The sequence below is a fragment of the Juglans microcarpa x Juglans regia genome, chromosome 1D (assembly GCF_004785595.1).
Source record: "Juglans microcarpa x Juglans regia isolate MS1-56 chromosome 1D, Jm3101_v1.0, whole genome shotgun sequence".
Lineage (NCBI taxonomy): Eukaryota > Viridiplantae > Streptophyta > Magnoliopsida > Fagales > Juglandaceae > Juglans > Juglans microcarpa x Juglans regia.
This window is the reverse complement of record NC_054594.1, coordinates 33,600,632-33,625,528: the sequence shown is the minus strand read 5'-3', so window position 1 is coordinate 33,625,528 and position 24,897 is coordinate 33,600,632. Positions and strand designations below refer to the sequence as shown.

The 24,897-nt window shown below is 32.4% G+C and overlaps 1 protein-coding gene across 5 annotated transcripts; it reads left to right on the top strand.

Annotated features, from left to right (window-relative positions):
- The first annotated feature begins 13,944 nt into the window (after positions 1–13,944).
- On the top strand, positions 13,945–22,055 carry LOC121241678 (AP-5 complex subunit mu). Of its 5 annotated transcripts, none has more exons than XM_041139576.1 (9): positions 13,945–14,112; positions 14,513–14,659; positions 14,892–15,055; positions 15,158–15,203; positions 17,813–18,105; positions 18,223–19,118; positions 19,687–19,743; positions 21,362–21,409; positions 21,778–22,055. In XM_041139576.1, exons 1-9 carry the CDS (start codon positions 14,045–14,047, stop codon positions 21,847–21,849), a joined length of 1,791 nt encoding a protein of 596 aa, XP_040995510.1. In that variant the 5' UTR covers positions 13,945–14,044; the 3' UTR covers positions 21,850–22,055. The 5 variants fall into 5 exon arrangements, with proteins under 5 accessions (XP_040995510.1, XP_040995520.1, XP_040995497.1 ...); XM_041139586.1 differs by having other exon boundaries at positions 15,158–15,208; positions 17,866–18,105; XM_041139563.1 differs by having other exon boundaries at positions 14,516–14,659; positions 14,892–15,203.
- Positions 22,056–24,897: the final 2,842 nt, after the last annotated feature.

Sequence of the window (24,897 nt, the reverse complement as noted above, 5' to 3'; positions counted from 1 at the left end):
GTTATCACGTGAATCAATATCTTTCTCAAACATGGTTGCTTGTACTCAATTGCCCCGTAAAATATTAAAATAATATATTTCCAGCACAAATTAATATATGCTTATCATTATTAAGAAAAAATTTTATATCATTAAATATATAAGTATAATTCTTTATAAATTCACAAGACAATAAGTATCATACATCCGCATCAACTAAGATTAAGTGTTGATATTTTAATTATGAATGTTGAGCTGTACGTTTCGGAGATTTTTTTGCCACAAGCATTTTGATTTTCCAATTTCTTGTGCTTGGTGTGATATTTTTGATAGATGTATAAAGTTTTCGCATCTTGAACACTGCATATGTAAAAAAAGAAAAAAGTTTATTAGCATTTAAACTTGGAAGTTTATAAAATAATAATATGAATCTAAATTATCGAATCACTTTACTTGCATGATGCTAAGATGGAAATGCCAAACTTAGTAAATCTCTATACACAATATTTTTTGTGCGATTCTGTTGAGATCTATCAGTTGATGTTGGCCTTATCAGAATTTTTACTGAAGAAGTTGTCTTAGCTCTTGATACTATTACATATAGTTGTCCATGAGAGAATACAGGTTGTGGCAGATATATCCCTACAAAATCCAATGTTTGACCCTGTGCTTTGTTGATTGTAATTACAAAACTTAATCTGATAGGAAATTGAGTTCTCTTAAATGAGAAACCGTTGTTTTCATCACAATTTGGCAAGAATGGGATTCTTGGTATAAAAACTCTTTTACCACTTTGGTGACCAACTGTAATTTCTGCATTAATGACGTTACGTTCAAAATTGCGACATATCAGACGTGTTCCATTGCATAAGTTTTCTGAAGAATTAATGTTTTTAAGTAATATGATTGGAGAATCTTTTTAAGCAGCAATTCATGAGGTGGAACCTCATTTGGTGTCAAAGTATTTTAAAAATCTTCCATAACGCTATGTTCAGATGTATCAATTGCTTCATCAAAGTTATAATACTGTTTTAGTTCACTTGGAAACATCTGTATAAGTGTGACATTTTTCATTAACAGATGTGTTTTTTGGAGTCAATATACCACGATTCAACGTTTCAGATAAATTTTCTGAGTAATTATAAATATTACAAAAAATAGTATCTATCAGTTTTTTCAAAGAATTAGCATCACTTTCATAACGGATAAGCATGTCATCAGAAATTCGCGTCTCTTCTTCAATTGTAACTGGAAATATTCCATTACCTAGTTGAAGTAAATAATTTGAAAATTTTGCATCTATTCTTGCTCGTATGTTTTGAGTCAATGAAATTTTGGTCAGAGTAGGTCATATGTAAGAGGAGAGTAAGCTTGCATCAATTTATTATTGTCTTATACTTTTATGAACAACATGTAAAATTTGTCAAAAATCTCCACAAAAACAACGACCTTGCCACCAAATAATAGTTCAGAATTATTGATGTCTCGGAGCATTATGTCCAATGCTTCTATAAATTATTTTTTTGACATAGGGGCTTTATCCTATATGATTAACTTTACAACACGTAACAATCTTGCAAGTTCACTTTGTTTGCTAACATTGCAAGTATTGTTTTTATCAAAATTCAATGGAATCTTGAATCGTGAATGTGTTGTTCGACATTTAGGTAAAATAGATGCGGCAATACCAGATAATGCAATTGCAAGAGCTATTAATTGTTTAGATCTTAATGTAGAAAGAAGCGATTTATAGAGAAATTTTTTTCCTATTTCACCAGGACCATCAATAAAGAAAGAGCTTGCTTGATTTGAGAAAACCTTTTGTAAAATTGAATCATAAGCATATTGTTGTTCATCATTGAGAATTGTTGATGCTATAAGGTCATCTTCTGAAATCATGATCGCTAATTCATCATTAATCTCTCTAGATTGAAGTTCATCTTCATCAAAAGAAATATCATGATCTAAAAGATGAAACATGTTGATGTCTTTTCCTATTGATTCAAGTGTAGAAGAAATATGCCGCAAAACTTCTTTTCTGATATTTACAGAATTGTTCTCAACTCTTTTAAAGTCAGCTGACATGCTTTATTCAAAATGCTCCCACAGTTCTCTTGGATTTGTAAGATTACAATAAACCAAGATTGTAACAAATAGTCTCCTCAAACTGTATGGCATTTGATACAATGATGCTTCATGTAAACAATCTTCTAAAGATGTATCTGACTCTAATAATCCATGCAATGTAGCTGCTTCACAGAATGTTGGAGCAATAACACCATTAATTATTTTGAGGTGGCCAAAAGATAAATGACCTCTTATATGGTTCAACAATATCCGTAAATAATACTTTTCACATTCAAATGGATTTGCTGCAACAATTCTGCCAATAACTGTTTGTTTCTTTCGAGTAGTCCAAGTTTTATGTTGATTGCTCTAAACAAAAAATTCAGAAAATTCTTTATACAATAACGTTCGAGAGTTTTCATTTACACGATTCATTGTAAAAAATTTTGTTAGCATTGATTTTGCATAGAAATCAGAGTTGACAATATTGTTCAAATTTTGATTTGCAGGAAAAGTCACCAGATGTTGATCTTCAAGATGGAGGTGTAAGCTATATACTGCTGAATGCATTCTATTTACAATAAAGCCAAAAATTCTCCACATAGTTTCAGGCGGAGCAATCCATCAACCTTATTTGAATAATTGAATTTCATCAACAAGTTGATTGCTTTAGATCACATTAAAAGCAACACGGGCATGACCTTTGTAGATATATTTATAAAGATATTTCACTGCATTAATTGTAGAGCAGATCTCAACATTGATATGATAATCAAATATTGCAAATAAATATAGATTATACGGAACAACCTAACGGTTATCCAAATGTTGTCCTCTAACTTTGGCAGTAGTCCCATTATCACAACGTCTATATTATGGAAAGTAATCATTTCCAACAGTTGCATTGGGTGCGAAGTTTTTTAGATAATGAATTTTGTAAACACTATTTGATTTTATACAGATATTCGTTAGATTCAATATTCCACAAGGGGCATGTATCATATGTTTGACAACAGCTTTACAGAGATGTGGATTATCATCTTTATCAGGTATTTCTACTGACATAATTTCATCAAATAATTTGGAGCATAAATCTTCCAATCTGTTTGTAATATAATCAATAAATGAGCATGTGGAAGTCCTCTTTTTTTATGCTCAATCGCATAAACATATGCTGCAATTTTGTCGAAAATCTGTCGCTTGAATAGTTGATATTTAATTTTCTCAAGCTTTGCTTTGAAGATTCTAGCAATCAAATCAAGACAATTTTGTGCTTCTTGTTGTGGACCTAATTCATCTAGAATTTTTTTCCAACTTGGATTGCATGTCATCGTTAAAAAAATATCTAGTTTTCCGTAACGTTGAACTAAAGTCATTGCTTTCATATATCTTTTCCACATGTCTCTTGGTCCTCCAATAAAAGAAGCAGGTAATATAATGCGTTTACCAATTTTTGAATAATCTCTTTCTCCAAGCGAAAAACTATCAACAATCTCCTGATATACTTCAGACCGAATTTGTTGCTGTTTGGTACAAAAGTACTACAATCTTGAGGTTTCAATCTTAATATACATGTTAACAACGAATTGTTGCAACAAATGACCAGAGCATAACAAAATGGATCTGATGTTTTCTCTAATATGTAGCTTGTAAAAATAATATTCACGGCATGAAACAATTGACTCTTTCTTTTTTCTCTGGAGCACTACAGAAATTAAATTTGAGAACATAAGATGGCTCCAAATTTTGAAATAAAAATATTATTAAATTATTAAAGTATATAAAATATTTGAACCTTGTGTTTCTCATGAAAGTAAATCATCAGTTGATATTGATTATTGCGGTTCAAGCAATGTTGATGTTTCGTTTGGTAGGACTCGCATACATTTTTTTACTCTTTGTATGCCATTATGCCGACCCGTGTCACCATAAGGAAACAACAATGTGGATATTAAAGTGGATCGTAACATCTAAAATAGTATTGAACTATATGACTACTACCTAAATGATTGTAGACCATAATATTTCTTCCACTCAACTACTATGAACTGTCATTTTCAATCCAAATTACTGCCACTTGTGATGCTCCAGGAGCATTAAAAACACGTTAGTCTAAATCAGGATCTGATTTGATATGGATTTCATGATGTTCTAAGTTGGGCATACTATCAAGTGTTCGGAAAAAAACAGAATATGGATTAACAAAAAGAACCGCCATAAGTTGAGAGATAATTGATGCATCTAATCTTTCTAAATCAGAAATTCGATTACACAATTTATGTTCAGTATCATAGAAATATAATTGTAAATAAGAAGAGTGTCCATCTGAAGGAATCAGATCATTAAGATAATGATAAATTTGTCATTGAGCTCGAAATGTTTAGATTCCTCTATTTCTTCTGCAAATATCTCTATCAAATTTAACTCCAAATGATGTAAATGCAAATTTGTTGTATGTGCGAACATAGGTTAAAAATTTGGCTGACTCAACTGTGTTCGAACAGAATAAATGATAGAGTTGATTAGGAACATTATTTGCAACTAAAGTAATTGTTCCATCAGCACAGTAGAAGCTCTTTGTTTCATGATAAAATCTTTTTGCTTGGCAATATTTGCAAAATGACACCAATGACAAACAGTTTGTTTCACTTGGTAGGGTTTTTAATGTTTGCCTAAACCGAGCAATTTGAAGATGATGTTTGCCTAAGATACAGATGAAAGAATGTGAAGTAATTTTTTAAAACTTGTAAAACTTTGACCCGAAAAATAGCAAAATAATAAAAAGAACATTAGAAAAAACAATTTAGTGTTATGATTTTTTGTTACCTTGAGAAAATCTTGATGCACTGCTTTCACAGTTGAATTGATTTTGAAAAGTACAGGCAGCCTATTGAACAAAATGTTGACACTTTGAACATAAAATAACAAATAAAAAATTTCATTTAAAAATATGGGGAAAAAAAAAAGAAAGGTATGTAATATACATGTTCAGTTGTAATCCAATTATATCTATTTGGAGTTTCAATCGATATATTTGTTAGCGTTGTAGGCAAGGTATTGATTGTATCGAATGTAGATAGATTCATTTCTTGATCAACCGAAGAGATACCTATGTCTTGAGAATACCCAACATCTTCTGAAAAGAAGTTGTCAATTGCATCAATGCCATTATGAGAGACACTTCGTTTTCTTCATTGTAAAAGATCAACATTTTCATCACTTTCAAGAAAAGATACATCCATAATATTTGTTTCATAGATGAAAAATTATCCAACTTGAATGATACTACTTGTAGATGATATCGTTCTCTTCTCTTTCGACGTAATTGTTCTTTTTATTCTTCTGGTAAAAGACTATATGGAATTTTTGTTGTTGATTGTTTTCTACGACCTTGCGAGATTTTTGAAAGAGGTTATTAGATAAAAAGATTGATCAAACACATTTTTAAGAAAATTTTCTCTATATGTTAGCTTATCTTTCCGCTATTCATTTTGTTTGTCAACAAAAGAAGGGGCCAACAATTATGTCAAGTTGGAATGATCAATACAATGAATTTCGAATCACTACCTACGAAATCTAAACAAAAGAATGATCAACATACTAAAAAACATGCATGTATTATCATAACCAAAAGATAACATGTAAGCATGTATACTGTAAAGTAGAATCGACATAAAAAAACAAAAATTATAAAAAATAATTTTAAAAAAAATTATAAAGAAAAAACATGTAAGTACGAAACAGAAGAATATAACAAATAGATATAAACTCAGACAATTATTAAACAGATAAATACTAAACATTACAACCATGAAAAAATAAAAATTACAAAAGAATAATAACTAAAATTAATGGGCAGAACATTTAATTAATATATATATAAATAAAACACATATTGAAATAAACAAATAAAACATACAACAGCAATAAATAGAATGAAGAACACATAAAGATTCTTCGCAGATGTCCAAAGTAGTGGCAGCTGAATCGAATAGCTTGGTAGGCACATTTATGAAATACAATAGAATAAAATAATAAATAAGTACAAAATTAAATATTGAACAGATAAACATTAAAATATCTATATTTCAATTAATATTTGAAAATTTCAAAAGGAAAAATAAAATATAGAGCATACCCAGAAGCAAATGACAATTGGAAATGTTAAGAGAAGAAGCCCGACAAATTAATAAAAACGATTAACTTGACAAAAAGTAACAGAAAATAGTTAAAATTAGTATTATTAATCAAAATTTGTATAAAAAATTATAAGAATAGAACTAAGAATACGCCAGGAAAAAAATAAAACAGAAAAAAATACACCAAAGAAAATTTTAATAAAATAAAATGCTTACTCTATTTTACTAAAATCAATTTGATTCATTTTATTCTTTTTTGTCAAACAAAAGAAAGTCGGGTATATTTTGTTTTTTGTTTCAATATATTTTATTGTTGTGTAAATAGCACAACAGAATTTTTCAAACTATCAAAACTTTTTTTTTTCTCATCCTTTGACAACATTTCTTTTACTAAAATGAAAAATATCATATAATTTAAAATATTGATTGGATTCTCTAAAGGAAAGAAGAAAAGACATTCTCATAAAAAATAAAAATAAATAAAAAAAAACACATCTAGAATAATTGTCTTATTTTTTTAAAAGTAAAAGACATGCCAAGAAAAAATTTAATGAAATAAAATCTTTATTTTATTTTATTAAAATATTTTTCATTCATTCTATTTTTTTTTCTTCTTTTAAAGTAAGAGAAACCTGGATATATGTCATTTTTTGTTCAATATGTTTTATTGTTGTGTGGACAATACAACAAAATTTTTAAAGAATCCTTTTTTTTTTTTTTAATGATCATTTGCCAGCTTCTTTTATACTAAAATAAAAAAAGATCGTATAATTTGAAATATTGATTGCATTCTCTGAAAAATGCCAAAACAGATTCTTAATAAATTTTCTAAATAAATTATGGTAATTTAATTCCATGACCAGATGTATTTATTTTCATTTTTAATTTTGAAATTTTCCAAAACTTTTTTCATATCATTTTTTCATTTTCATATTAATAAAAAGGTAGTTACAGTTTAGAATATTATTAGATCGACATCCAAGAAGAATAAATACTTAATGTAATACTAAATTCGAAACACTCAGAAAATTCCTCCCTTGTCTAAGAAAAAGAAATAAACCAAAAAATCTTGAATAAAATAATTGTGATTTGTTTCCATCATAATTTATAGAAGATCTCTTGACTTATATGCTTTATTTTAAAAAAGGAAGAATGTCCTCGATGTTTATAAATTTATTACCATAATAAATATTTCATCTTCTTAAGAATAATATAATAATATTTTTAAACTATAAAAACCCTTAAATTTTTATGAAAAAAAAACTTATCATAAATTATTAATTGTTATTCTTAAAAAAGTAGCAAATTTTTCTAAATAAATTGCCGTAATTTTACTTAAATAGCTAGGTATATTTATTTTCATTTTTAATTCTTACATTTTGTAATGCTTTTTTGGTATTAATAAAAAGGTAGTTACAGTTTAAGAGATTATTACATTAATATTCAACAAAAATAAATACTTAAAGTAACAACAAATCTAAAACATTAAGAACATTTCTCCTTTATTTAAAAAAAGAAATAAATCAAAAAATCCTAAATAAAATAATTATGTTTTATTTTTTATCATAATTTATAAAAAATAAATTTAATTTATATGCTTTATTTTTTAAAAAAGAAAGAATGTCATCTATGTTTATAAATTACTATCACAATAAATATTTTATTTTTTCAGAAATAATGTAATAATATTTCTGAACTATAAGACCTTTAACTTTTTACGAAAAAACATTTACCAAAATAATCAGATAATATAACTTGGACCAATAAATTTTAAAATTTAAACCAAAACACTTTGAAAACCTATTGAAAAATCAAATATCTTGGATAAGAATTTTGCAAATCGAGCGTCCACATTGTTTTAGAGACTATATTTTATCCTTGTATGCCGATAATTTAGCCGAACGGAAAACATCTGTACAGAAAAATCATAACATATTTTATATGTTATTAAGGAATTGAAATTACAATCGTCTTTGATTTTGAAACTCAATACTATTTTTAAAGTCCTCAACGGTTTGATGTTCAAACAAGAATGTGTTTAGGACCAATAAGTTTATTAATTATAACGAAAATTAATCTTATTTTCAGAGTCATATAAGTTTATTCATCCATATTTAGTTTTTGGTAGAAACAAAACAGCAAATTGTGCAACACACAACCAATAGTCATGCATATTAAAGCAGAAGAAAATATACACATTAAAAAAAATAGAAATTCCAAATAAAAAATGATATAAATTCCAAATAAAAAATTGCATATCAATACTAAACCAAAAAAAATAAATCAAATATTTACAGATCTGAAAATTTCCAAAAAAAAAAAAAAAAAAATATTGCATAACATAAAAAGAACTTCACAAAATGATTCCTAAGAACGAATGAACGAACACAGGGAGGACAAAAAGAAGTTAATAAATAAAAAGATCAAACAAAACAATGGAAAGCTTAAAAAAAAAAAAAAAAAAACCCTTAAAACTAAATAGCACAAAATTCTGATTCTTTCATATTTACATAACAGAACAAAATTTTGATACTTTCATGTTCACAAAACAGCATCTAATAGTTAATAAATAAAAAATTCAAAGAAAACAATAATGGAGGTTTTTTTTTTTATCAAACTATTAATTCCAATACAAAGAACATAAATAAGGAGGATTTTCGTTAGATAATAAAATAAGACCAACAATTTCTTCTTTCATTTGAAGATTATCAATGCAGACAATTACATTAAAAAACTTCATCATCTCATGAAAACCCTAATTATCTAAATTCTTTTTCTTTGAACAAACAGAATAACAAATGTTATTTTTTATTCAATTGCAAGAATACATCACACAACAATCATAACATACAAACCAAAACATACACCACATACCATCCAACTCATCAAACTGTTAATTCCAATAGAAAAAACATAAATAACGAGGAATTTCTTTAGATGATGGAATAACACCATAACAATTTCCTCTTTCAATTGAAGATTATTACTACAGACAATTACGGTAAAAAATTCCATCATCTTTTGAAAACCCTCATCATCTAAATTTTTTTCTTTTAGACCAAACAAAATGATAAATATTATCTTTTATTTCTTTGTAGGAATATATCATATAACAATATGATAAAAAAAAAATACAGAATTAAAAAAAAAAACTCCTATTGCAACAAAAAATATATAAATGAAAAAAATATAGAAACAGGGGAAAAAAATCATATAACCAATATAATAATAATAATGAGCAACGAAATGCAAAAAGAAATTCCCGTGTCTCAGACATGACGTTGTCATCAGAGCTAATTGCAACAAGTGAAGTGTATCAAAACACTCACGTAAACTGGCCTTTAAAAAAAAAACGATGGATCAAAACACCCGCTTAAACTTATTGAAAAATAAAAAAATCATATCTCTGATCATACATCACCACATCATCACCAAAAAAAAAAAAAAAAAAAGCTTTAAAGCTTGAAACAAAACCAAGTCGAATTATCTTTCACGGTATAACAAACGAAAAGAATCCATATATACAAACAAATACTATCCATTAAATGGCAAAACATCACAGTCTTTAAAAGTAAGAACAAAAAATCATATCTTTCATCAAAACTTCTCAAAAAAAAAAAAAAAAAGTCCACAAACATGGGATGGTTGGACAAAAATCCATTTACCTCTTTTCAAAAAAACGAAGTGTATCATCGACAACGAGAAAATAACAAAAAAAATAAAAAAAATGGAGGTCTTAAAGCAACATAAAAAATGCCATCCAAAAATCAAATCTAATCAAATTTTCAAACACGACAAATAATATGCAAATCACAATAATGTTAAATAAAAGCAATCCCTAGTTACAAGGAATCATTTGCATCGAATGACTGCAAAATCCCATCCAAACTCCGATTGACTTCTGTGGAAAGTACCACAAACTGCAATATGGCCATCCAAGTGAGGATTATCTTGTCATATCGATGAGGTCCCATTAAAGCAAAACCTACAACCACTCTAAAAAGACAAACCCATCCCTATATAAACATAAAAATACAACACTGTATTGTACTTGAAAAAATTAACTTCACACAACTCAAACTTTACAAAACAAATTTAAAAAAATTTGATCTATACCAAAAAAATATACAAAAAATACACTTGAGAAAATCACAGAATAAAAAAAAATGTTTACAAGAAGAAAGACAGCAAAAAATCGCAGAATAAAAAAAATAACACTGCAACAAAAAATACACACATATATATATAAAATATAAAATATTTAAAATGGTCTAAGAATATTAAAAGTTTATGATTGGCTGACTTGATATCAAGCATGCACAGCTTCATGCATCAATCAGATGGGTATATTTAATTAAATATGACTATTTTTAATTTAAATGAACTTTCACACCCGACATTATGATCAACATGTATATATATATAATAAAAATATATATGGTCAAGGCAGTCCTGATAATGATAATTAATAATTAAAATTGTTGTTTTCTTTCCATTCTTTTATAAACCAAAAAGAATTATCATGACTGACCAGAAAATAACAAGAGATTTTCTATAATCTACATCTTTTAAAATAATTTTGTACTTGGTGCTTGGTGGTTCAAGTTGTGATTGTAGGCTCTCAACCCCACAATACACTTTCCGTCCAAGGAAAATGTTGTGGGTGTAAAAGCTTTTCGGGAAGGAAAAAAGGCAGAGAGAGAGTTAAAACAGAAGAATAAAGGCAGAGACAGATAAAGAGTTAAAACCGAAAAATATATATCGGAAATGGAAAAACAAAAGACTAAAATACTCTTAAAGACTAAAATACTCCAGTTAAACGGACACAAAACGCTAAAATAGAATGGCAAAAAGGAGAAAACACAAAAAATGGACTGCAACACGGAGGACGACAAAAACTACTGTTCACGGCTATCCACACTTATTATATATAGTAGAGATATAGATAAATTAATAATCACATGTTACAACGAAATAGTTGAGAAATGCAAACCTTAAAGTAAAACTCTAATATGAATGCTATTGTTAGAAACCTTCTACAAAAAATAAACAAAAAGTTAATATTACATAATGGATATATTCACAATTAAAAATAATAAAATAATGCAAATAAATTACAAAAAGTTGTAAGAGGGGATACCAACCTGAAATGAAAGGCCAAAACCAGTTAGTTATCATAACATCAAATGGAAAAGATAACAATATAATAAAACAAAAATAAACAAAATATATATATTCTACATTTGTTCTATATATATATATATATATATAAAAGAAAATCAATTTTAAAGCTTGAAACAAAACCATATATATTTCACAACATAGCAAAAGAAAAGAACCCATGTATTTCTTCCATAAACAAACAAATGAAATATAAAATACATGTAATAAATATACATGGATTTATTACATGTATATAAATCCAACAAATATATTTATTACATGTAATAAATATAAAATCCAGCAAATCCATGTAAAATCACCAAACTAATAGCATCCAAAAAATTACACAATAAATCAATAAGAAGAAATCTTGATAGATAAGTAACCGCATACTTCTAGAATGAAATATAAAATTATAATAACAAATCACTAAAGATTTATACAGAAATGAAAAAATCTACAAACACAATCCTTAAACTAAGTAGCCCAAACCTAAAAAATTTTACGTTCTAACATGATGAATCAAAATTTAAAAAATTAGCAACTCAAGAAATTTACATGTAATGCAGAAAAAGCTAAAAAAACCACAACATATAAGCAAATAACATACAAAAGGAAAGCAAATAACCAATCATAAACTGATTTCCATCTAATTACACAACCAAAAAAAACCTCACAACATGCAAATCTACATCAAAAAAACCCACCAAATATAAAAAACAGAGAAAAAAATCTAAAGACAAAACTCACAATATGCAAATCCACAAGCAAAAAAACTCCATCAAACATTAAAAAAAAAAAAAAATCAGAAACACCTAAATAACAAAAGCAAATAATAGAAAATAACTCACAACATGAAAATCTACAGGAAAAAAATAAACAAAGACAAACCCAACACTGTAAATAACAAACGTGAAGAGAGAAAATCCAAACTCAGAAAACTCACAAAATGCAAATCTACAAAAAGAAAAAAAAAAAAAAAAAAACACAATCAAACAACCAAAAAAATTGAAGACAAATCATCAACGAAGACAAACCCAATGCTGCAAATAACAAATCTGAAGAGAGAAAACCCAAAACAGAGAACTCACAACGTGCAGATACACAAAAAAAGAAAAAAAAACCATCAAACAACCAAAAACATGCAAATTTACAAGAAAAAAAATCAACGAGAACAAACCTAATACTGCAAATAACAAACCCGAAGAGAGAAAACCCAAAACAGAGAACTCACAACGTGCAGATACACAAAAAAAAGGAAAAAAAACAATCAAACAACCAAAAAAATTATTTCTTTTAAAAAAATGAAACGAGAAGCAAAAAAACGGGGTTCAAATAACATGCAAACCCATAGGGAAAAAACCCCTATCCAACATAAGAAAAAAATATAAACAAAAGCAAAGAATATAAAATAGACAACTCACGACATGCAAATCCGAAGGAAAAAAAATCAAACAACCCAAAAAACTGCATCTCTTAAAAAATCTGTAAATAACGAAATGAGAAAAAAATCCATCAATGAAACAGAAAACACGAAAAAATAAACAACAAACAACACCAAAAAAAAAAAAAAACTAACAAATCCATGAAAAAATATATTAACTCACGACATGCAAATCTGAAGGAAAAAAAAATCAAACAACCAAAAAAACTGCATCTCTTAAAAAATCTGTAAATAACGAAATGAGAAAAAAAACCATCAATGAAATGGAAAACACGAAAAACTAAACAGCAAACAACACACAAAAAAAAAAACTAAAAAACCGATGAAAAAATATATTTTTTCACAAAAAACACAAAAACCCACATGATGCAAATCTGAAGAAAAAAGTAAATTTTTTTGCAAAAAATAAAAAAAATACAAAAACCCACAACATGCAAATGTGGAGAGAAAAGTTTATTTTTTTGCCAATGAACGGTACTAACATGCAAACCCATATAAAATCCCCAAACAAATGGCACGAAAAAAAAAAACCCAACAAATCATTGTAAACCCCAAACAAACAGTACTGAAAAGGGAAAAAAATGAAAAAAACAAGCCAGAGAGAGAACGTCGCTTTCAGAGATAAAAACCAGAGAGAGAAGTCGTGAGAAGATGACGCAGATGCAAAGAGAGAGGAGAGAGCGTCGCTTTCGCAGAAGAGAGAAGAGAGAGCTTTTCGAGAAGGGAAAAAGGCAGAGAGAGAGTTAAAACAGAAGAGTAAAGGCATAAGTTAAAACCGAGGCATATATCTCGGGAATGGAAAAGCAAAAGGCTAAAACACCCTCAAAGACTAAAATACCCCCAATTAAACGGATACAAAACGCTAAAATAGAATGGTAAAAAGGAGAAAACACACAAAAAAAAAATAGACTGCAATATGGAGGACGACAAAAATTACTGTTCACAGCTATCCACACTTATTATATTAGTATAGATACACCAATTTAAAAATAGAATTTTCAAATCTTATTTTATGCAATCTATAATTCATTTAAAAAAACAATTAAAATTAAACCCACGGATAATTTGGTAACTTGGCCGAATAAAAATGAATGGGGAAGCTTCGCGACGGTGAGGGCGTTGTCGTTTAGGCAATCGATGGCGAAACGGTACAGTTTAGTGCATAGGATTCAAGTAATTTGGGTACTAGAAGCCTTCATCTTCTCCACTGTTCCAAATCTCATGCTCGTCGATCGGTTCCAGAGATAGAGCCATGAGCGGTGGTTGCAGCATAAGAGCCATCTGGATCCTCAACAGCCTTGATTCCGTCGTTTTCTCCAGGTATATCCTTAATATACAATCCTATGTCTATATGTTTAGAACCAGCTAACCCTCAAGCCTTTTGTCGACCTCAAAAAATCGAGGAGTCTCTTCTTCTTGCCTCGTCGGTTTTGAAAGCTCCGCTTTGCAATTCGTTGATTTCTTCTTTTAGAAATCAGAGTTTATATCTTTAGATCTTGTAGTTTTTTTTTTCCTGCTCTAATTTTGTTTACTGTTTCGTTGAATTTTGCTTTCGTATTTCCAAAATGGTAACGGGACTTGGGGATTGCTTGCTATAAAAATGATAGTCATGCTTTAATTTAAAAGTAGCTGCGTGCAAAATTTAGTTTTACATTTCTTTTGCAGCAAAATGGGGCTCTAAGAAATTCAATGCTGGCTTGACTTTTCTGTGTCATATTAGGAGGTTTCCAGTGGTAGAGAAGCGGTGGCAGGCGGCTTGTAAGAACGAGAATGAGAACGCTAGCGAGGAGAGCTTTAGTTATGCTGTATATTCATTACTTCCTTCTGACTCGGAATTGGCTTCTGCATTTGTGGAGAGAAAGCAAAGGTTAGCTAATAATGATTGAAGTTATATTGCCTTAGCTAATCGTGAGAAGAATATTGAGCTCAGACGGTGCATTGATTTCACAAAGTTCTGGATGGAGAACATTTAAGTCATCGTCATTGTTTATTGTCTTTCACTTCTATGTTTGTGTGTTTGATTTTTCTGACATGACTTTATTTGTAGTTTTTTTCCTTCTCCCATATCATTGCTACTAATTTTTCTTGTTTCTATGTAGGGAGGGATCCGCACGTGGGTTTGGCATACGGGTCAGTCAGTCTTCCAAAGGATCTGATTCCTGGGTAGATGATCCAATTACACGTCACATTGTAGGCCTATACATAAACAAAGGAGAGGAAGGCGAGAATAATCTGCTATGGCCTTTAATATTGCACATAAAGGGTAATTATTTCGTTATTGTGTTGCCTTTAGTCGAGCCCAGGTATTTGAAGGCATATACAAGGTTATGCAAAAGATCTGATTGTGGAAATGCCATTGGAGCAGATGACAGTTTATCGTCCCTCTTGCTCAATCTTCCATCCATCACAGGGTATGGTAAGTTACTTGCAATGTTGTTCAGGAACTAGATTTTCAGGAACTAGATTTTACTAGAAAAAAAAAAAAAAAAAAAACCTTGCAATTTTTTCCATTTATGTTCCTCCCCCCTCCCTTTTTGTCTTCTGGAATTCATCAGACATTTTTCTAGTTTTCCTCAGCTTCAAACTACCCTAAATTTACTTGGAAAGTCTTGCCGTCTAGTGTTGCCTGGGCATTTAACTTGTGAAGTAGCATTGGAATGCATGGTGAAATGAGTGTGTGAGAGAGAGGTTGTTTAGCTTCTAGTTGTATTACTTCTCACTTATTGTTTTGCTAAATCTATTATGTTGTCTTCTAACCTGGCTTTCGATGTTGGAAATCATTTTCTACATCATTTTGGGCTTATTCTATGACTACTAACAGTGTGCTGGATCATTTTCTTTGAAACTAATCCACAATATATCATGAACTGCTTGAATGATTTCTAGCCTACCTAGCTTAATTAGGTATTGTTGTAGACTTGAAAATAGGGAGGCAGCGTCATTCCCTAATCCTCCAAACTGTTACTTTAATATCTTATAAAATGGTGTTGGAAGCATCGTCTATTGGTATAAATTAGGCACCCATGCCCTGCTTACTTGTTGTAAGAGTCAAAGGTGATTGGTTTAATACCATTCATTGGGTTCAAGATGATTGGGAAAGCCCTTGTTTTTGTTTTAGCTTATTATGGAATTGGTTGATATATCTAGAATGGTAGGATATTTCTTTGTGTGGATTGCTACATCTGCACCGGCAGTTCTTTTCTGTTAAAAAAGATGGCCCTACCTAGCCCTACCTTCCTCTTTGCATTTTTCCTTTTTTGCATTCACGGATTCAGTTGATTTTTCTTATAATTTCTCTCTTTCTAGGAACTATATTATGGTTTCAAATTCTAATGTAGCCAATCCTTTCAAAATAGTCATTTCATAAAAAAAATGGTTTTACTTTTGAAGTATTATTTTCTGTCTAAAGATGACGCTTTTCCCATCCTTTAGAGCTATGCTGATCTAGAATGCTCAAAGTTTTGGTGTAAAGAAATATTGGGGTAAGCAGGACCAAGACACTCCCTTGATTGTAAATTGTACCCACAAGTATGGTATGAGCTTGCTAATTGTGATCAGTATTTATCAATTATTTCTTTTAGCAAATTTAATTCTGCTAGTTTTGGAGTTTTGTGATTGAATTGTGATGGTTTGGTCACTCGAAAGGCCTCTTGGGGATATAAATTATAATCCCCTGTCCTTTCTATATGCAGTTGTCCTTTTTTTTTTTTACAAGTAAAAATATTATATATATATATATATATCAATAGGAGTAACAAAGTACACTGGACGTATACAAGAAAACACATAGCCTATACTAGCTAGCCCCAGATGATCCAAAAAGCCCATGAAAATTAGAAATCTATCCAAAATACATCAAGCTTGAATTTGACTAGAACACACATTCCCAACCCCCACCCCTAGTAAGACTAATACTCCACCCGAAACTCCCACTACGAGGACGTCTTCATAATGCCCTCCCTTTCGTCTTCTCTCGACTTGAGGTACCTCACTTAATGCCGTAGTTGATTGCCGAAGAAAGACGCTTTAACTTCCTGCTTTTCTTAAAACTTGATTTGGTTTCAAGCGAGTGGCCCGCCTCTATCGTAGTGAGTAGTACTTTAAATTGGTCTTCACATCCTCCGTATGAAAGCCCCACAATATGCTGAATCTCGTTAACCTTATGCAAAACCCAATTTGATGATGAACCTGCTATGTTGTTTGTCGGAGGAAGAGAAACCAGGGGAACAACATTATCCACATACATAGTTCCCAATTGCTCTCCCGACCCTAGATGTTCCTCCTCACAAGGCACCAACGATAAATCCATAATTTCCTCCCCGCATTATCCTGCATTCAAATCCCTAACCTTCTCAGCAGCTATATTGTTGCTGTCACCATTAGAGGTTCCTTCACCTCTGGCATTATCGTCGTTCCATCGATGATAACATTGCTTGTAGGTGCTCCAACCCCCGACAACCCTTTCTGTGCCACTTTGTCAGACCCTACTTCTCCCTCAGGAGGCATAGAATAGGTGGAGGGAGCACTATCTTCTGTTACCCCATTTTCATATTCTGAAAGAAGTCCATCTGCTTCTTCCAAAGTACTTGAAACCCTGGAAGGACCCCCATCTTCATACATTTGGGGTCCATTGTTGCTGTCTGTTATACCTTCATACATTTGGGATAACTATTCACTTTTCGTTTCCTATTCCATTTATTTGTTCTTCCCCATGATGATCTATACTTTTTTAATTTTCATTGAAGTTGCCTATATATTTCAGGTTCACTTGATTCCTTGGCATTAATATGGGCCTGAATTGTAGTCTTATATGTTTGTATATTCTTGAAATCTCCTAATGCAGGATTTTCTTTCCTTGAATTGTTGAACTTCATTTTCTTGATATGGTGTTACTACCTTTCACCTAAGATGGTCATCCTTCTTAATGGAGGAAAGGCAGCTAGCCTTACATGTTGATGTCACTTGAACTTTTCCACAATAAATGGCATATATAAGCAGTTTCTTGTTTCCGATATTACAGGGCATTCATGGTTGCACATGCTATTGGTGACATAATTTCTGCTGATGTAGCAGAACCTGAGGTGGTTGTAAGTGCTTCTCCATCTGTTGGAGGTTTGTTAGATTCACTAACTGGCAGTATAGGGATATCGGGCATCTCCTCAAGGGCAAAACCTGTAGCTGCACCAGTTGCATCTTCCGTACCTTCAAACACTGCTGTAGCAGGAGCTGTTGCCGCAGATGCTCCAAAGATTGGTTCTAGGCCTTTGGATAAAGATGCACTTCGAACTTTCATAAGTAGTTCGATGCCTTTTGGTTGGTACTCTTTATTATGGTATTTCTCATCTCAGATTTATTGTACTCTTCGGCATATCAAACTGCATTTACCTAATTCTGGTTAATTTCTCATGTCCTTGTATATCTTTTGTATAGGTACACCTTTGGATCTTAGCTATTCCAACATATTCATAATCAAGGTAAATGGCTTTTCTTCATCAGATCTGCCTCCTCCTGATCTCAAGCAACCAGCATGGAAGCCATATCTTTACAAAGGAAAGCAGAGAATGCTATTCACAGTTCATGAGACGATTCATGCTGCTATGTATGATCGAGATGAAATTCCAGATAATATATCAGTTTCTGGTCAAATAAACTGCCGAGCAGAATTAGAAGGTTTGCCCGATGTATCATTTCCCTTAACAGGATTGAACACAGCTCATGTTGAGGGCTTATCATTTCATCCTTGTGCTCAAGTTCCAGAACATCATGCCGATAAGCAGGCCGTGATGTTTTCACCACCATTAGGTAATTTCGTTTTAATGCGTTATCAGGCTACATGTAGCCTTGGACCTCCCATTAAGGGATTTTATCAATTGTCAATGGTCTCTGAGGATAAAGGTGCATTTTTATTCAAGTTGCACCTAATGGAAGGTTATAAGGCTCCTCTGACAATGGAGTTCTGTACTGTGAGTATGCCCTTTCCTAGGAGAAGGGTTATATCCTTTGATGGGACCCCTTCAATTGGAACAGTTTCAACTACAGAGCACTCTGTTGAGTGGAAAATTGTTACTAGTGGACGTGGCCTTTCTGGGAGAAGTATTGAGGCAACTTTCCCTGGAACAGTTACATTTGCACCATGGCAAACCCAAAGATTGCCTTCCTCTAGGCCAGGTTTTGGAATCATAGCTGATGAAGATAGTGATGTTGAGACACAGAATTCTAATAATGTGGTGAATATAGAGGATTTCTTAATGGATAAAATGAGCAATGATCTTCCTCCAGCTGATCTAGAGGAGCCATTTTGCTGGCAGGCATACGAATATGCTAAAGTATGTGCTTCCCCTTTTTTGTTCCGGTTTTTAGTTGGATATCTTGTCAATCTACTATTTTCCTGTCAAATTATGGACTTTTTCCTTTTTTGTCACCTATTTATAAATATTACAATGCAAAGTCGCCTATATACCAAAACCATTCCATTATCGTTATTTCAGCAAAACACAGAATGTATCCATTCCACTTGGACAAGATATTGCTATTGTTATCATAATTTTTGACTCTCCTATGTATGGAGCTGCATGAACCCAACAAACTCATGCTCTCCAGTGGAATATTTTCCCTGGTTAAAGTTAATCTTGTGGTGCTGATAATCATGATCAGTGATATCGACTTTGTTTATTAGGTGTTTTAGTAAGATAAAAAAAATTGTAATTGATTCTATCATTTCTTCTTTTTGTTATTTGTTGCCCTATTGTAAACTTGTGGTATGTCTTTCTTGTTAAAGTTAGTCATTTGCATCTGGAATTAAAAGTACGCATGAAATCTGAGTTTAATATGTACTCCGACACACTGAGGACTTGGCTTCACAAAGAGCATGCATTTACTGTCTCATGATTTCAGGTATCATTCAAGATTGTTGGGGCATCACTATCTGGAATGTCAATTGATCCTAAAGCAGTAAGTTTGTGGCCCCTCTACTCTCCTCTCCTGGTCACATGTTCTTTCTTTTGGTCAGCGACTCAGCACCATGCGTTTTTTAATTTTACCTTTTTAAAAAAAAAAAATCAAATGCTAATTATGAACTGCATTTTGATGGCTAGTTATCAAATTCTCATTGGTTCATCCAAATATATATATATATATATATATATATATTTGTTTGATAAGTAAACAATTGTATTAATAAGAATAGGCTTAGCCCAAGTACACAACAAGGTATACACAAGTTAGCACCTATCTAGGAAGAAGAAGAAGAAAACGAAACAAGAAAGTCATGAATGCCAAGGCCATTAAAATCTACAGGTATGGCCCATAAAAATAATGTTCTAACAAAAAGTGATCTAAGTTCCTCTATAGAGCGTTCTTTGTCTTCAAACGTCTGGTCATTTCGCTCCTTCCGTATGCACCACAAGATGCAAATAGCCAATAGGCACCATTTTCCACACAACTGTGATTTGGGGGCTCCTCTTAGATTTGTCTAGCTGGCCAAGAACTCAACCACTGTGGTAGACATGACCCAAGCTAGCTCTAACCTGCAGAACACATCATCTCTAGCAACCTCGCAATGCAGTAGAAGATGATCTACAGTCTCACCAATTTTCTTACACATGCAGCACCAGTCTATTATGATTACCCCCCATTTCCAAGGAAGCTGACCAAACAAAAAATGCCGCTTTAGGAGGCACCCTATTTCGCCAAATCTTCTCCCATGGGAATTGACCGTCTTGAGATTGTGTGAGAGACATAAAAAGAATGAACCGAGAACATGCCTTCACCTGTTGGTATCCACCACAACTTGTCAACTCCTTGAATGTTCAGTCTCATGGAGTATAAAAGAGGAAAAAATCCTCAAAGCTACCAATTTCCCAATCTTGGGCAGGCCTACTAAAGTTCACATTCCATTGGACTTGATCCCCATATAGCACCATAACATCAGCCACTGAAGCTTCTTTTTCACAAGCAATCTTGAAAACTGAAGGAAATAAATCCTTAAGGGTGTTAACCCCACATCATGGGTCACTCCATAATTTAATTCTAGAACCATCTCTCAACATAAGTCTAGTGTGACGAGTAAAAACCCCCCACCCTAGTCTAATATGCTTCCAAACTCTCACTCCATAAGCCCCGCTCACCTCTCTAATGCTCCAACCCCCACAACCCCATATTTAAGGTCTATCACCGACTTCCATAGAGTTTCCGGTTCCATAGTGTGTCTCCACAACCATTTCCCAAGTAAAGCCCTATTAAAGATTCTCATATTTCTAATTTCAATCCACCAAAAGAAATTGGAGAACATACCTTATCTGAATTCATTCCCCATACCACTCCAAAGGAAATCATGATGCAACATCCAAATATATGATATCTACATACCTTTATACTCACCTCACTCCACCTACTCTTACCTCTTTTGAAGCCTGGAGTTCTAAACCATCCCTTTTTTTTCCTTTTTTACTCCATTCTTGTATTTATTTTTATTAGTTTTTTCTCCCTCATTCTTTTCAATTTATGCATATCTAATGCATCATAGAATTGGTTCTGCTGGCTTTCTTGTAATTGTTTGTGCTGTATGCAGGTAAGCATCTATCCAGCTGTTAAAGCACCTGTTGACTTTTCGACTCAGGTAGGCCGTTTTCTTTAGACTCCCTTCTTTTGACGCTTGATAAGTTTCCTTTTTCCTTTTTTAAGAAAATTTGCCAGAGTTTTTCATGTAGTTAGAGCCAATTTCTAATACCAAGATGCATTCTTTTCCTATTACATTTGTACAAAGAAACTAGGGCTGTAGCTCTGTTAGAAGATCTCGCAGCTATGGGTATTGGTGGAACTGAATTAACTTGGTATTCATGGCCAGAAGTGGCGAATCTTATTTACTGTAATTTTAAGCAAGGTTTGGCCAAGTTAGCAAACCGTGGAATCGTGGTCTCAAAATTCATATTTACATCTGTAGATCTTTTTTTTTCTACCTCATTTATTTATTGTTTTTGTAAATAGGTTACTTCTGGGGATTATATATTGTGGAACACATTGGGAAAGTGTCCATCTGCTGCTGCAGAGAAAGCATAGGTACTACTGGAAACTCGGAGATGTATGATGACTCTGGTTTTGGTTGCAAGGATGCTTTGACTGTCCCATCGACTTAACCGTAATCTTGCCTTTTAAAGTCCTTATGCAAAGTGAGCAAGATACAACTTTGAGATGGCTGTGCATTCTGAGCATAATAAGCCTCAATCACTTTTTCACAGAATGAGTTGAGAACGAAGGGTTAAAAATGATTGGCAGTCACGTTTTTGATGTGATGCGTTGTGATCTGAGATCTTATCTTGCTTTCTGTTGGCATGGGATTGTGTTCTTATAGATCAAGCATATTAGGGAGAAAACACAAGGCAATCATTCTTGACAAGCTGAAATGTGCTCCATTTTATTCACTCTCTTATGTTTGTTTTGATTTTTTCATGCTTGATATGCAGAAATTTATTAAATAAAAATATTGTTTTTTTTCCATAAGTAAGAAGATTTCATTAATAAGTGCAATGGTGCAACGTCGTCCCAAGTACACGTACAAGTAGTATACATGATCAATGCTGGCACTTTGATCTCTTAAATTTGCTTGATACTTGTTCTCTTCTGTCCTTTATTTCTATATTAGTGATGGAAAGACTTCACAAACTAACTTTGATTGAGTACAGCAATTTTTATTAGTGTCAAAAAACCGAGCGGACAAAAGTTTTATGTCCTGTTTGGATTTGAAATTCACTTTAACTCATATTATTATTATAACTTTTTTAAAATTTCATACAAAATATAATAAACAATTCAATTTTTTCAAATCTTAAAATAATAATATTAAAAATAATATTCTAACAATATTATATTCAACTAATCTAAACCATCTTAACTCATCTATAAATCCATACGAGACCTTAATCAAGGACCATAGCTGCTACTCGGTCACCTGAGTTTACCATTAAGATGGACTGTTTAACCTAACAATGTTGCGTGTCACTGATATTTTATATTAAAAAAGATTATTTATTTTTCTTAATATCACCGATATTAATTTGTTATCATGATGACTATAGATTTATTGTCACAGTTCTGTCCATGAACAGTTGTGGGCTGAAATTCATTGTGGGCTTGGGTTGGCTCAAGCATGTGGTTGTGTTGGCTTGTGACCATTTCTGTTATTTTGTTTTCAAGTTAATATCGAGTTAGGCCATGGCCCATTTACTGTTGTTGGATTTGTTGAACTGTCTTTATTTTTCAGTCTGGTTAAGTTGGCCTATGGCCCATTAGTTAGTAAAAGGAGTATTTGATGGAAGGACGAACATGTAAGGCATGCAGAAAATTAGTAGAATTCTCATTTTCAAGTTTATCCTTCTTCTTCCTCTCTATTATTCTGGAGGTTTCTCATCCTCAAAGTGAGATTGTTCATTAAACCTTCAGGGGTGTGTTACAAGTGGTATCCAGACCCAGTCTTTCCTTGGCATTGGCTTCGTTAATCCGTGAGAATGGAAAACATCATCCCATCCTTACTCAATATCAAAGAGATGATGGAACAAAATCTCAACGCTTTGATGTTCTTCAACAACATCTGGATGATTTTCGGGCAAGCCACGATAAAACGCACCAATTATTTCAACTGTCTCTTGACGAATTTGCCAGCAACTTTCAAGAAAGTTGCAACTAGTTGGAGGATCGAGTCTGTGAAATACCAGATGAGGATGCGGTTGCCGTGGAAGAAAAAGAAGTAATCACGCTTGATCAGATCGATCAGATTGTTCTTTCTCAAGTTTCCATAAATTCCGTTAGAGATCCGAAAACATTTCCATCATCAGATTGCCCTCTCCTCCTTCCATCTATTTCTACAATCTCTATGTTTCTGGATTTTGATCACAATTAGGAAATTTCAAAAGGTTTCCTTATTACGTCGAATCTGGCTTGTTTGGCTTCAACAATTGGGAAGGATCTCACGAGGAAATCTGCAATTGCTGAGGAAATGTGCTTCATGGAAGGAGGCCCAAACGAATGGCCTTGTCTCACATGGCATCCCCCATGGGAGACCTACGGGGCAGAGAAACTAACCTTTTCCCTATTCGGAGTGCATCAACCAAAACCAACATCCTTATTTCCCAACAGAAATGAAAACAGACTCCACCCTCCTAAACCCTCAGCCGAATCCCTACTCGAAACACCAATCCTCTCCTATTTTTTTTCCATCAATGGGTTTGAGTTTTGCTCCAATCTCCTTCAGGGGGTCACCTTTGTCAGCAGATTCACATTTCCAAATTCTCAAATCGAAATCAAGCGAACAAGTCAATGATTCCCCCCAACTTCAGAAGCCGATCCAACTTCTTTGACCTATTCTCCGTTGAGCTTAGTTCGTATTTGTTGTCCTTCGGTGGCTCGATAGCGAAGCAGAAAGCCCATAACAGAGGAGCTGCTAAGGGCATCACTGACTCCTTGGTCTTCACAGCAGTCCCTAATTTTGTCAGTATGGATGCTCGAATTTGGGCTAACAGAGGCGATGTAGATCAGATAATAACCACTAAATGTGAAGTTAAAGCTCCAGTCATAGAGCAAGCTGAGGACCCCAAGAACAAGTCTGAATGCTTCAGAGTGTTCTGCCTCACGTATGATCTCACGGCTGAAGAAGAGACATAAACTTGTAAGAAATTGATTATATTGCAGTCTTAGGAGCAACTGGGATGATATCTAACCATCTGCTTTTCAAACTTGCATCTGGTGTTGCTATGGGATTGTATGGAGGAACTGATGTTCCCTTCGTGCTTCACAAGAAAAAGGCAGTAAGGGTGCCTCAAGTATTTGTGAACATGCCAATGAGGAGTGTCGTGGGTTTGATCTTTAGGTGTTTGTTGTTGGGTGTTTGGTGCTTTCAAACTTTGGCTTGTCAAGATGATGGGACTGTGATGGTTTGGGTTAATAATGAATTTGAGCAACTTGGAACCGAAGACACACGACCACAATCACACCCTGTTATTGACCAGGGGCTTTCGGGTTTTAACTTGGGTGATGTTGCTACTAGAGGTTGGCAACCTACTACAATAATAGGAGAAAAAGATGGGCATGGGAGGCTAGGACTTGTCATTAATG

Excerpts from the sequence above, each read along its gene's own strand:
- LOC121241678 (XM_041139553.1), top strand. The coding sequence starts at position 14,045 with ATGAGCGGTGGTTGCAGCATAAGAGCCATCTGGATCCTCAACAGCCTT. Across the intron at positions 14,113-14,512 it reads GATTCCGTCGTTTTCTCCAG|GAGGTTTCCAGTGGTAGAGA; the intron begins GTATATCCTTAA and ends GTGTCATATTAG. Across the intron at positions 14,660-14,891 it reads TTTGTGGAGAGAAAGCAAAG|GGAGGGATCCGCACGTGGGT; the intron begins GTTAGCTAATAA and ends GTTTCTATGTAG.